The sequence below is a fragment of the Erpetoichthys calabaricus genome, chromosome 12 (genome assembly GCF_900747795.2).
Source record: "Erpetoichthys calabaricus chromosome 12, fErpCal1.3, whole genome shotgun sequence".
Classification (NCBI taxonomy): Eukaryota; Metazoa; Chordata; class Cladistia; order Polypteriformes; family Polypteridae; genus Erpetoichthys; species Erpetoichthys calabaricus.
In genome coordinates this window covers 54934979-54947762 of record NC_041405.2, presented here as the reverse complement: position 1 = coordinate 54947762, position 12784 = coordinate 54934979, and the positions used below count along the sequence as shown (strand labels likewise).

General features: G+C 37.7%; 1 protein-coding gene across 1 annotated transcript; it reads right to left on the bottom strand.

The window, feature by feature from the left end:
* Positions 1–1231: 1231 nt before the first annotated feature.
* Positions 1232–11624, bottom strand: hmox1a (heme oxygenase 1a). The gene is made up of 6 exons (XM_028815582.2): positions 11457–11624; positions 11144–11264; positions 9605–9820; positions 6844–7119; positions 3662–3758; positions 1232–2051 (listed from the first exon to the last, which is right to left on the bottom strand). The coding sequence occupies exons 1-6, from the start codon at positions 11483–11485 to the stop codon at positions 1927–1929; spliced, it is 864 nt and encodes a 287-aa protein (XP_028671415.1). The 5' UTR covers positions 11486–11624; the 3' UTR covers positions 1232–1926.
* Positions 11625–12784: the final 1160 nt, after the last annotated feature.

Below are 12784 nucleotides of genomic sequence, written 5' to 3'. Positions count from 1 at the left end.
ATAATCTGCTATATATATATATATATATAAACAGCCCTCCTCACTAAGGTACAGTAAATGCAATTTTCATTTTATTATACCGCATTTACATATTTTATTTATTGTTTTCATGTTTTAATTTACTATTTAGGGCAGGGGTGTCAAACTCCAGGCTTGGAGGGCCGCAGTGGCTGCAGGTTTTCATTCTAACCCTTTTTCCTAACCAATGACCAGTTTTCACTGCTAATTAATTTATTTTCCCTTCATTTTAATAGCCCTGTTTTTAAGGATTCAGTCCTTTGAATTGATTCTTTTCTTCATTAAATGATAGCCAAACAGAAATGAGACATGAAATGAGCCAACGGATGACCAGTTAAATTGGGGCTTCAAACTCCAACCAGTTTCTTAATGAGAAGCCCATTTTTGCTGTTAATTAAGCCCATTATTTAATTCCATGGCTTGTTGCTGCTCTCATTCTGCCACAGCAGACATTTCTAAAACTGTATTTCTAATACAGTATATATATATATATATATATAGGAAATCCAAAATGGGAGCAAATAATATCACATATCTTAAAATACTTTTTTATTCCTAAGCTTTCTATTCCAGCATTTCATCATCAGAGGAAAATGATTAGACTTACAGGAACCCAAGGCAATATACAGTATAGCGAATAAGGAGGGGAGGATAAGTGGATACAGGGGAGCTTGATGGGGTGGTGTTTGGAGGGCTTTGGTCATAAAGTCTTTTTTATTATTTGCATGTTCTTCTTTTCAAGCTTGCATATGCTGGGTTCATATCCAAATGTGTGTTAATGACGTTTTCATAGGATAGCCACATTTCAGCCAGCTCTCTGGCACTTTTAGTACTAGCCTTGTGTCCCATTTAAATGTGTGTATAGTCGAACTTTTATGTGCATGAATTAGAGATCATGGATCCTTCCTTCTGACAGCATTGCAATGTTCCTGTATATACTGTACATGAAAAAAAAATATATATATACAGATTGAATTTAAAAGATTTATTATGTAATAATTTTGTGTTATTCTGCTCATTTGCAGTATTTCATTTATCATTTTTATATTGGGAAATCTGCTTCTTTATTTGAGCTGTGGCACAGTTTATAACTGTAGGTTTCACCAAGAAACTATGCATTGGTGAAAAAAATTACAAAAATTGAATGGATAAATCAAACAAATTGCTGTAAGATAACAAAAAAACCTTAATAAAATAGAAACTGTGAAGCAACTAAAGTAAATGTATACATTTTATTAAAATGTTATTATAAGATCTCCAGAAACATGTAGCAATATAGAAAAGTAAAAAGTAGAACTTGACATAAATAAAGATATTGTGCACACGCATTTATATACATATATAACTGTAGATCATAACACTGATTACAAAATAGAATCTTCTAATTAACTTTTAACAAGTTCATCTGTTATCCGTACAGGTATGTAATGCCACTTGCATATTTGCCCTTTTTGTAAAACACCAATTATAGGTATTGGCATTTTCAAGTAATTAAGTTGCAATTTAAGTAAATTGTCTTTACTGTCTTCATGCTTGTATTTTACATGGTAATTTTTATAATTAAATATATATTTTATGTACAGTACACAGTGCTCAGTATAAATGCAGTATATACAAAAGCAGAATAATTGATTTATTTCAGGGTTTTAGGAGTAGCCCTGTTATTTGTACATTGAGTACAAGGACAAGAAAGCAACTCTGCAATTATCAGCAGCCGCCATTTATGCTAAAAGCAGAATTAAGTGCTTGAAATTTTACAGGAATTGAAACCGAAATATTGGTACAAATACTAGTTAAACAAGGCACAACAGCGTGTCAAAAAGAATCCACAAGGTTCCCTTTAAGTATTACTTGGTGAACCAATCCTGCATTAAATTGAATTTCCAGTTAATTACTTCTTCTTCCTCATCACAGGATGTATATCCCAATGACCACTGTTGCTACAGCAAACAAGGTGACAAAGACCAGCCGCAGACTTGGGAAGGGTGAAGACAGGCTTGTCTCAGAACTTTTGTAGTGGTTTGTTTTTTTGGCTGTGAGAGATAAGAAAGATGACAAAATAAAATACTTTAGCTACCTTATATTTTTAAACACTGGGAACAATGGTTAAACTGGATTTGAACACTCTTGAGCTCAATCTGTACAAACTAGGAACACAGAAAACAGCACTTTGACAGAACACAAAGCTATAATTTACAAAAACCCATTTATTTAGACAGTAACACATGTTGGGGTTTAACACATTGTCAAGAGATCCATTTGCTAAGCTGTAAATATTTTCATAGTAACTTTAAAGACCTGAAAGTTTGGCCCATACCCTAATTCCAAATTTTGCCCTTAATGATGACGTAGCCAGTCATCCACTAGCCTTGCCATATATGTGTGTGGCCAGCTCTTACAGATTATGACAGAATAGCATCATTCAGTAACCGTCACAGGTGTTCTGCTCTGTTACCGCGTAGCACTGGGAATGAGTGTGTATGATGTCATCATACAGTAGAGGGCAGCAAGTGGGCCAAAACAGGGACTGATGGCTTCTTACTGATGACAGCCAATCCAGTGGATTATGGCAAAGCTTTGTGACCCTGTATATGACAAAGAGTGATCGTGTAGGGGTTCTTGTGGCAAGTGTGTAACTAACTGTGAACTGCCCTTTTAAAGGCTATTAAAGGTTCTGGGCCACTAGGGTCACTGGGGGAAGCCTTATCATCAAGTTCAGACCCTATAATAGATTGGAGTGTTTGTCTGGACAAGACTGTGGAATTAGGTTTAAAGCTGACTTGTCTCAGAAGACTCCTTAATCCTGAGATATGAAGATGCAACAGTTCCCTGTTGGGAAAAGGGCAGCAAAGAGCACAAAAGCTGGTGAGGAGAGGCGAGTGGAAGAATTGTGTTTAGAAGTGGACAGGTAACCCCACTGGATAGTATGGAATCCCCACTTGTGTCTAAGCAGAACTAACGGGGACAGATGAGAGCGTAGTGTTTTATGCTGTGTATGTTATTTCATCTGAACACCTTCCCTCATTGTGGTGTGAATAAAAGTTAATTGTACAGCTTTTAATGGACTGGCATTCTGGGTCAGAAAAGTACAAAGTAGTGCCTTTCTCTACAATATTAAATGCTTTTCATGACACATCTAATTTTTATCATTAGAGTTGTACAGTGGTTTGTAATAGTACTGATTATGAAAGGGTGCTAAAGAAAGTATAGAAACTGAATGATTGCCCCCTTTATTCTTCCTAAACATCCACTGTTACTGTGACATCCACTGCTTTTTTTCTTGCCTGACTTTGCTTGATGTCATTGCTTAATTTTTTAGGAGGTGCCTGCTATTTTTTCTTCTATTATATATATATTTTATGTTTTTGTTTTTCCAGTGATTGAAATCTTATGTTCAAACTCACTTAATTTAATACAGAGCACAGCCCACCTTGGCAGCAGTGAGTGCAAGGCAGAAACCAACTCTGGTTGGGACACCATTTATTTGCGATGTTAAAGAATGACATAACCACTAATTTCTTAATTTATATTTATTTCCGGAATGCATGCCAAAACAACTGCCTCCTTTTTACATAAAATATTGGTATATCATTCTTAAAAGAATGTAATTAATACAAAAATAACTATTAGATGGCAATCATACCTTCAGAATTTGTGTGCTTCTGCCGTTGCCGAAGATCCTTGTTGTCTGACTTCTTTTTAGAGGAGGCATTGCTTATCTCTTGTAGTGCTTCAAACACCTTTGGATGAAGAAAGAGAGAAAAAAAATAAGATCCTTGACCATCTGCATAACCATCATGTCTGATTAAAATGTGTTTTGTTTTTCTTCTTTGCAGTTAACATACTTTTGGGTTATAATAGATTTAGGTCTTTAAATTTTATTTTTCCAGAAGTCAGCAAGACTGTCATAGGAATATCTATCCCTTTTCTAACTCGCTTATCTAATTTAGTGTTCCAGAGTCATGGAACCACTGGACACAAGGTGAACACCACCCTTGTAGTGCCTCGATCCTAATTTTAACATAGAATTTTGGACCATTGAAAACAGCAGCACCAAACATTGTACCACCACGATTTCTCGTCTTAGAAAAATTAACAAAAAAAAAATCAGTTTTAGGTAGCTTTGACGGAATCAGATTTTAGCTAACATTTTTAGAAGCAGTGACTGAAAGACCTAATGCTTTAAACCATTTTTCTTCTTCTTTCAGGGCTTTGATTGTTCTTTTCATGCTTTCAAATAAATTATTCACATAAATACAATATAAACTATTTGTTTATTCACAGTTTATAAAGTTAATGGCCATTCCAAACTGGCCATTGTGTGATTGCAAGTGTAGGTGGGTGCCTGTGATGGACTAACATCTTGTCCTGGGGAGTATTCTACTTTGTTCCCAGTGTCACCAGGTTAGGCTGGAGGTCCCATGACCTTATACTGGAATATGGAGGATTGTCTTTCAATTGAAAAATTTGGTCTGTATCTCCCTATACTGGAAAAGCTGTGTTTGCAAGAGGAGAGATGGAATTCCTTGGTTCACCATAATGTACCATTCTGTGGCAGTACTGACATACCAAAAGGGATTTTTAGGGTACCCAGGGCAACACACATTCCATTATGTTTGGATAATGGATGTTGCTTTTTATTTCAAAATATTACAATATTATTAGCAAGACACTAAAAGGGGGCACAGAGCACAACTTTTTATTTCATACGTGAAAACCCTTTACCATACAATGCTTTTTCACTATAATCGAGACATACAACTTTAGTCAGAGTGGTCAGACACAAAGCAGTGTGGAAGGTACTGTACACATGGATGAGATGTATCCTCTTTAATAAAACCCCTGTGTGCGTCCAGTGTCCATGTGTGTGTGTCTTCTGGTGAAGTGCGCATGCGCGGGGCACGGTGCGATGCTTCAAAGCAGATGCTTCAAAGGCCGCCTGACGCGTCACACAAGACAGAGAGGGCGGGAGCTATAAAATATCGCGCGGCTGATCCAATCGGATTTCGGTAAATGAGGCAAGACCTAAAACATAAAACACGAAAAATCCAATCGAGTACTGAGACGCGGAGACCAGCTTCCCCAAAGAGGTGGGATTAGTGTTTGTTGTTGTGCAAGTGTTCACTCTGAGGATGTCAGATTTGCGATTAAGAAGCTTGGCCCAGTAAAGTGTAAAGTGTCAGTCGTTGAAGGGGTTTTCCTAAATATACGATTTTTCATGATATTACAATACGATGACTTTTAAAAGTAGATTTATTTTCACGCACATTACATCAGTTGCTGGGACGCATATTACGGACAGCAAAGCCAGTATTACTGTCAGAGAAAATTACAGGCATTTTACAGAAAAAAATTAAAGAGGTAAAATGTCCCTTGCCATTTAATATAGACTGTTCCTACTAATGTTTATGGACTACTGTTCTAGCGCCCGTTATTGTAACGGGCTTAATTACTAGTGTTAAATAAAATGGCATAAAATAAACCAATATTTTTGAAAATATTTTTCACTTTTAGATCTTATGCTTGTTTTATAACCTGAACTAAGCAACACGTTTTAATGACTTTGCTTCCCGCCTCACAGTTCAAAAAGAATAACTGCATACTCTTATCTTGTACCCATCTGAAAATGTTTGAGAACATGCACGTCATGCCAATTTTCAAAAATCAGTGTATCCTCTAGTATAGAGTCCCAACTGCCTGAACCTGGGATCTTGCAAAGTTTTTTCACAAAAAAAAATTTTACTTCAAAACAAATGTCATCTTGGGGTGGCATGGTGGCGCAGGGGTAGCGCTGCTGCCTCGTTAGCTTCCCGGGTCCTCCTTGAATGTTTGCATGTTCTCCCCGTTTCTGCGTGGGTTTCCTCCGGGTACTCCAGTTTCCTCCCACAGTCCAAAGACATGCAGGTTAGGTGCATTGGCGATCCTAAATTGTCCTTGGTGGGTGTGTGTGTGTGTGTGTGTGTCCTGTGGTGGGCTGGCACCCTGCCCGGGATTTGTTTCCTGCCTTGTGCACTGTGTTGGCTGGGATTGGCTCCAGCAGACCCCCGTGACCCTGTGTTAGGATATAGCGGGTTGGAAAATAACTGACTGACAAATGTCATCTTGCTGGTGTGTTATTTTATAATGAAAAGTCAAAAAGAATAAAATGAAGCCATGTTTGAGAAGATGGGAGTCAACATTACTAGTAACTTTTGCACATTTAAGTTCTTCTGCTCATCCTTCATATGCTATCAGTCTTTTACATGCAATGGCAAGATGCATTGTATTTTAAAAAACTTCACCCTCACCAGAAACTGAACATGTTTAATATTTATTTTTTGAAATTGTGTTGGATCTGAGTGGCTTGTCAGTAAATCAAGGAGGTTACTGTTAATCACTGTCTACCTCATGTTACAGGAAAATCTGGGATGACCATCCTTTAAGATCTGTTTAGAATTGGGAAGCCTTTTGTGAATGTTGAAAACGGTAATGTGTGCCTAGCATAACTCATTTTGTATTACTACCTCTGCTTCTCTTATTGCTGCAAGCTGATTGCTCCATTTAAAACTCACTTGTTCGTCACTCATTATGCTAAAGTTTGAAAGAGGAGAACATGAAGGTATCTTGTCTGACAGGAAAAACTGAATATAAAGCTATCACAAGTTGGGGTAAACTCAGGTTTTCTCTCAGCTAAATAGATAACTGATATAGCATGGTATATTTTAATGCTTTATAATAGTAAAAATATAACATATCCACTTGTCAGTTAGGAAACTATTATGCTAATCAGTCAAGTGAGGTACTTGACCCACAATACACAAAGTCTGTCCATCCATGTGCACCTACCTTCACATTCAACATGAAGGCTTCAACAGCCTCCTGCAGCACCTTTTGCCTTGTCTCCTCATTCATCTCCAGTGTATTCATCCTTGCTCGATACAGCTGCTTGAATTTAGCAGCACTGCTCACATTAGAAAAGTTGAAAAAAGCAAGTCCTTCACCTGATGGTGGAAGATTAAGAGCTTTCTGTGCAATCTTTTTCAAAACCTGACCTCCAGAAAGGTCACCAAGGTAGCGCGTGTATGAATGAGAGACCAGAAGCTCTGGATGTAATTTGCCGACCTGAAAAATGGAAAGAAAGATTCAGGCAAAGTCTATGTAAGGCATTCATCCTGCTGTCTAAAGTGTGAGAAATGGTTGCCCTTTCACAGTAATCTTATTAATCACAGTGTGAATCACAGGAAAAATAAAGAAATATCTGCTCTTTTCACCTTTTTATTTGTGCTGCTATATTGGATCTTTGAGTCAGTGCAATAATTCATTATATACAACCTTGCCCCATGCCCTTTGAAATAAATATACATTTTCCTACCAAAAGAAATTGAAATCATCTTCCAACCATCCATTTTCCAACCTGCTGAATCCGAACACAGGGTCACGGGGGTCTGCTGGAGCCAATCCCAGCCAACACAGGAACCAATCCCGGGCAGGGTGCCAACCCACCGCAGGACACACACTAGGGCCAATTTAGAATCGCCAATCCACCTAACCTGCATGTCTTTGGACTGTGGGAGGAAACCAGAGCGCCCGGAGGAAACCCACGCAGACACAGGGAGCACATGCAAACTCCATGCAGGGAGGACCCAGGAAGCGAACCCGGGTCCCCAGGTCTTCCAACTGCGAGGCAGCAGCGCTACCCATTGCGCCACCTGAAATCATCTTGACTTATTCCATTTAAACATAAGTTATATGAAACACCAAATTATTTGAAAGTGTAAGGTAAAAAAACTGCATTGAGAAATAAAATTATATGCATAACCTAGCATGGAAAAGGGCTAACCTTTTTCATGTCTTGATAATTTTAACTTAATATTGTCTGCCTAAGCATATATTTTTATTAAATTAGTGCAATATATTACTGCTGCATTTTGAAATCTGTATAAGTCTATAATGTAGTTTATCATAAACCATTAAGGATTTAGATTATATTTGTATGAAATAAAGGTTTTCAAAACACTGATGTGGGGAATCAGTCAGATATTACTTATAATGTATCCCCAGCACCAGCTGGAAGAATTGTAGGACAGCTGAATGCCCAAAAGTTATCATGAACATAAATCAAAATTAATAGCACAAAAATTAGCAGCCCATGAACAACTGGTTCAATATGGGAGGAGACCCAACAGGTGTTGTCACCTTCACATACAAGCTATTCAAGTCAAATGTTTGAGTCAATGCTCTCTCTGTACAATACTGAGAAAGCACAATAGCTAATTTATTATGTCTACCTGACATTTAATACATTGAAACCAAGTACTCTTCACACCGACTGTGCTCCAGTCTATAGCCTTCCCCAAAAGCCCCTGAAGTGCACTTGTCATGGAGAGTAAAAGGTGAAATCTTAGCAAGTCAAACCAAATCTAACTTCTGATATTAAAGTTTGTACAATACCATTGAGAAATACTGAATTCTAAAAAGGTACACATGAAATTATTACTTCAGACTGGTAAAGTATGAGCTACAAGAGCGATAGAAATACACAAGTTACAACTGGAGAACCATAGTAGCACCAACAGATGGTACTGCTACTTCTCAGCAATTAACTGTGCTGAGTTTCTACCAAGCCCTTGGACATCTTCACACACTTCATGTATATATGCATTCAGAATGATTAGCTAATCTGAGTAGTATTGCTATGCTAATGAGTGAATGGCTTTGGATGTTTGATGCCCATTTCAGGATGGTTCCTGCTTTATACAGAGAGAGATTTCAATTCCCTACAATAATAAATTGAAAAACAGAGAAAAAAATGGAGGATAGACTACTTTCCCATTGGGATTAATAAAGTATCTATCTATCTATCTATCTATCTATCTATCTATCTATCTATCTATCTATCTATCTATCTATCTATCTATCTATCTACATCTTTTATGACGTCATAGACTGCTTGCAAGTGTAATTTTAGTTAATAGCAATTGGACATCCAAAAAACTACAAATTTTCCAAATACATTATGGTGCAGTACATCATTGTATAAAGAAGTGTTTATTACTGAAGCAGGTTGTATAAAATAAAATACATATTAGTGATACAGCAAGTTACTGTACTTGGCTAAAAGATAAATATAAATCAGAAGAGCACTCATATAGGTTTGACTCTAACCAGCTAATGTATGTCAAGATCTGTTGTGCATATTTAACTACTCCTTTTAAACTGTATTCCTAATCGTCCAAGTAAGCCTGAATGTCGAATTTGTTTAGGCCAGTGAAGTGAGGTCTCCAGGGTTACAATCTTGCTATATTTGCCTTAGCTGGGCTACAGTTAAATACACTGATAGTACAATATAGAATATGTTTGTTTTGTAATGCTTTTGTTGAAAAATTAGAAGACAGTTGTCTGTGCACTAGGTAGTGAAAATATTAATATTAAATGTGCCATTTTAAATACTTCAGGTATTGCATCAAAGAATCCCTTTATGTTATACTGTATATACCAACACAGATTATATTTGTAACAAAATACAGATTAAGTTCTAAACTACAAGAATGTAATGCGTGAGTAAACAGGAGATTTTCCTGCTTCTTGTTGCTTGAAAAGTGCTCACCTCATGTATGCGGGCCACATACCGCTCTGTGGCCAAGGGCACACTGATACAGGACTTCCATGAATTTCCATAGTAGTACTTGAGGTCTGCTTCCAGAGCAGCAACACGATGAAGCTCAGCCGGAAAATAAAGGGGCGCAAAGGCTGGGTGAGACTTGTTGCATTCAATCTCCTCTTCTAGGGCTGTGTAGATGTGGTACAAAGACGAAAGAACCAGCTAAAAAGGGGTAGAGACAATGAAACAACATAGTTATTAATTTCATGGCATGTTTCACTCCATGCTGCCTTTTCTTTATCTTTGCCAGTACTGAGCTCTTAGAAGATGCACTGCAGTATTAAGGTGGTTCTCCCTACATGCTGTGTTTAATATTGTATATCGGATTCTATGTATGATATACAACCTATTAATGCTGAAATTAGCACCTTGTACAAGGTATAGGTATTGATCCACTAACTATTTTAGCTCATTTGTTACAGAACTAGTCTATACTGGATATAATTATCTGCAATTTCTGTAAAGACAATGCTTTGAATTATTAACCACTCCTCTTTTTCTGAGTATTACTGGCTATTGTACTGAGTCAGACCCCATTTAGATGAGACTTGACAAGCAAGTTTTAGTTCCTGTATATTATTAACAAGGCAGAATGGTGGCACAGTTATACTCACTGCTGCCTTACAGCTGCAGTGCTCAGGGTTTTCAGTCTGTGTGGAGTCTGCATGTTCTCCCTGGGACTTTTGGGCAATTCTTCGGGTACTCCAGTTTTCTCCATATCCTCCAGATGGGTGTGTTAGACTGATTGGACACTCTACATTTGTGTCTGTGTGTGACTGTGCCCTGCAGTGGACTGGTGCTCCTTCCAGGGATGGTTCCAGTCTTACACTCAAAGCTAATGTGATGTACCATCAACCCTGAAAATGAATTTATGGCCCTTACCAATAAAAGCGGAGTTGACTGTTTTGTCGTTATTTTCAATTATCAGTGTCTACAACCATTTCCTGATTTTCATCTATTAGTTTGGAAGTAGAAACATAATTTAATGCCATGGGGATTTTTATTCTTCTGTTAAATATATTGCAGATTACTTATTCGTAATAAGATTACTAATAATTCTTCTAGTCTAATTCTTTAAGATCTTGCTAAGCATCAATAAAAACCCTTAAATAAGACCAAAGATTTTTAATAAATTGTTAACAAAAATAAATACCCTAAGACTTATATATAGGTTCACTCTTTCCATATACTGTACACACTTTTTTTAAGTTACTTTGATATTAAGTTAATTTGATGCTTGCATTTCTGTTGTGCTCTTCTGTGCAGTGTGCATGCTCTGCTCTGGTCACTGTGCGTATGCTATAAGCAGTGAAACATCGTTATTGATGCACTGGCCCGATTTTAGGAAGCGTGCCCTACGATATATTGGCATCCTATGGCTGATGCCAGTCATGTACCTGTTGCGTTCAGCATCGTTTCAAACTCTCCGAGGCCATGTACTACAAGGTCGAGTTAATTAAATGGATGAGATATTAATGAGCTCACCTTGAATTCCTCCAGGTTCACATTGCCTTTCTGGAAGCTCCTCATGAACTCTGTATTCTCGGCGATCTCGTGCACTTCTTTCGTGGCCAGTTTGATGGACTCTGACAAGTCCTGCTTCATCCTGACATAAAAATAATTTTGAGATCTTTCAACCAACTCAGCGAAATCTCTAATGTCAAGTCAACTTAACAAAATTCGAAACTGACCTGAGATTTAAAAGTTAACTTAAAAGTACAATATCTACCTTATCTCACGTTGCATATACTATCGAAGATTTAGTAACAATGCTCTCAAACACTAAGCCCATACTCACCCGCCGCTTGCTTCGCTCTGATGCTCCATCTTTTGTGAATATAGAGTGCTGAGGTTTCGCTGCGGAGCGGTGCGGTGCGGTGCGGTGCGGTGCGCTTCACAATGGCAAACCGAAGACAGACCGTGTAGACCCGTGAGCAGTGCGGCGTTCTCTGTACTGTGAGCGCTGTCCGCACTGCCTTTTATAGCCACACCATATGGATCATATGACTTTTTTTGCCCTTTCCAGAAGTGTCGCAACAGATGTTAAGTGCTAAACAAAGTTTAACTAGCAGCCCCCTTACCCCTCCTCCCCCTTAGCCCGATTCACGTGCCAGGGCTGATAAAGGAGCAAAAAGAACAACAGCACAAGCCGGAAGCCTGCGGAGGTTGTTTGAGGTCCTTGCTTCTGCACAGCACGTTTCAAAACTATAATCTAAGACTGGTTCACAGATTTGTAGTGAGGGTTGCTACTACTCCAGGTAGAGTAAAGGGGCCGGTTGGCTTACATCACCTGTAAAGAATGAAAACAAAGATAAAGGCGTAGATAGGGACTGGATAGTAGAGCAAACCTTTTTATGACTGCCATTTCTTTTTACACAACAAGATAACGAAAATGTAGTGAATGACTGCTACTGTAATGAAGGCATAACTACCTTGTATATATTTACTTGCATCAGGAACTTACTAGGGAGTGATTTAGCCTTTGTCACTCCACTGACTGTTCTTCAATACTGTGTACATCACATCAGCTGCTTTGTCCTCTGGTTTTCTACCAAAATTGCAGCCAAACTGTTCTGACAGCCTTCAAGCAGAGAGTGGCTGTTAGCAATTTACAGAATATACACTATATTAGTATACTTTAGGAGCCTAAGTGTCTGCAAGACAAAACTATCAACAGGCCATATGTTGAAAAGACAAAATATTTAACAAAAACAAAGGAATTACAAAGGTAAATATAGAGACTAGCCTCAAAGAAGAATACCATGATCATTCAACCATTTTTAAAATTTCATTTATCAAAATTTTCAAAAGAGTTGGTGTTATTTAGAATTTCTAATGTCAGTAGAATATTCTGTGAGTTTCTCTAAGCCAGCTCTTGCCAGTTTTTTGCTGTATTTTGAGGAACTGGAAAGTAAAAGTCTTTGGGTACAGTTAAAGAATCATATCCTCATTTGTCTGAAAATAAATGCCTACATTATAACTTTTTCTTAGTTTAGTCTCCCTGCTGTATTTACTAGTCCATTCGTTTCAGCCTATAAAGCCATTCTATAACAAACACCTTCCAAATTACTTTTCACTTTATTTAGCACTTTTGCTTCACTTAGCTGTTTTCTTCAAACACAGAAA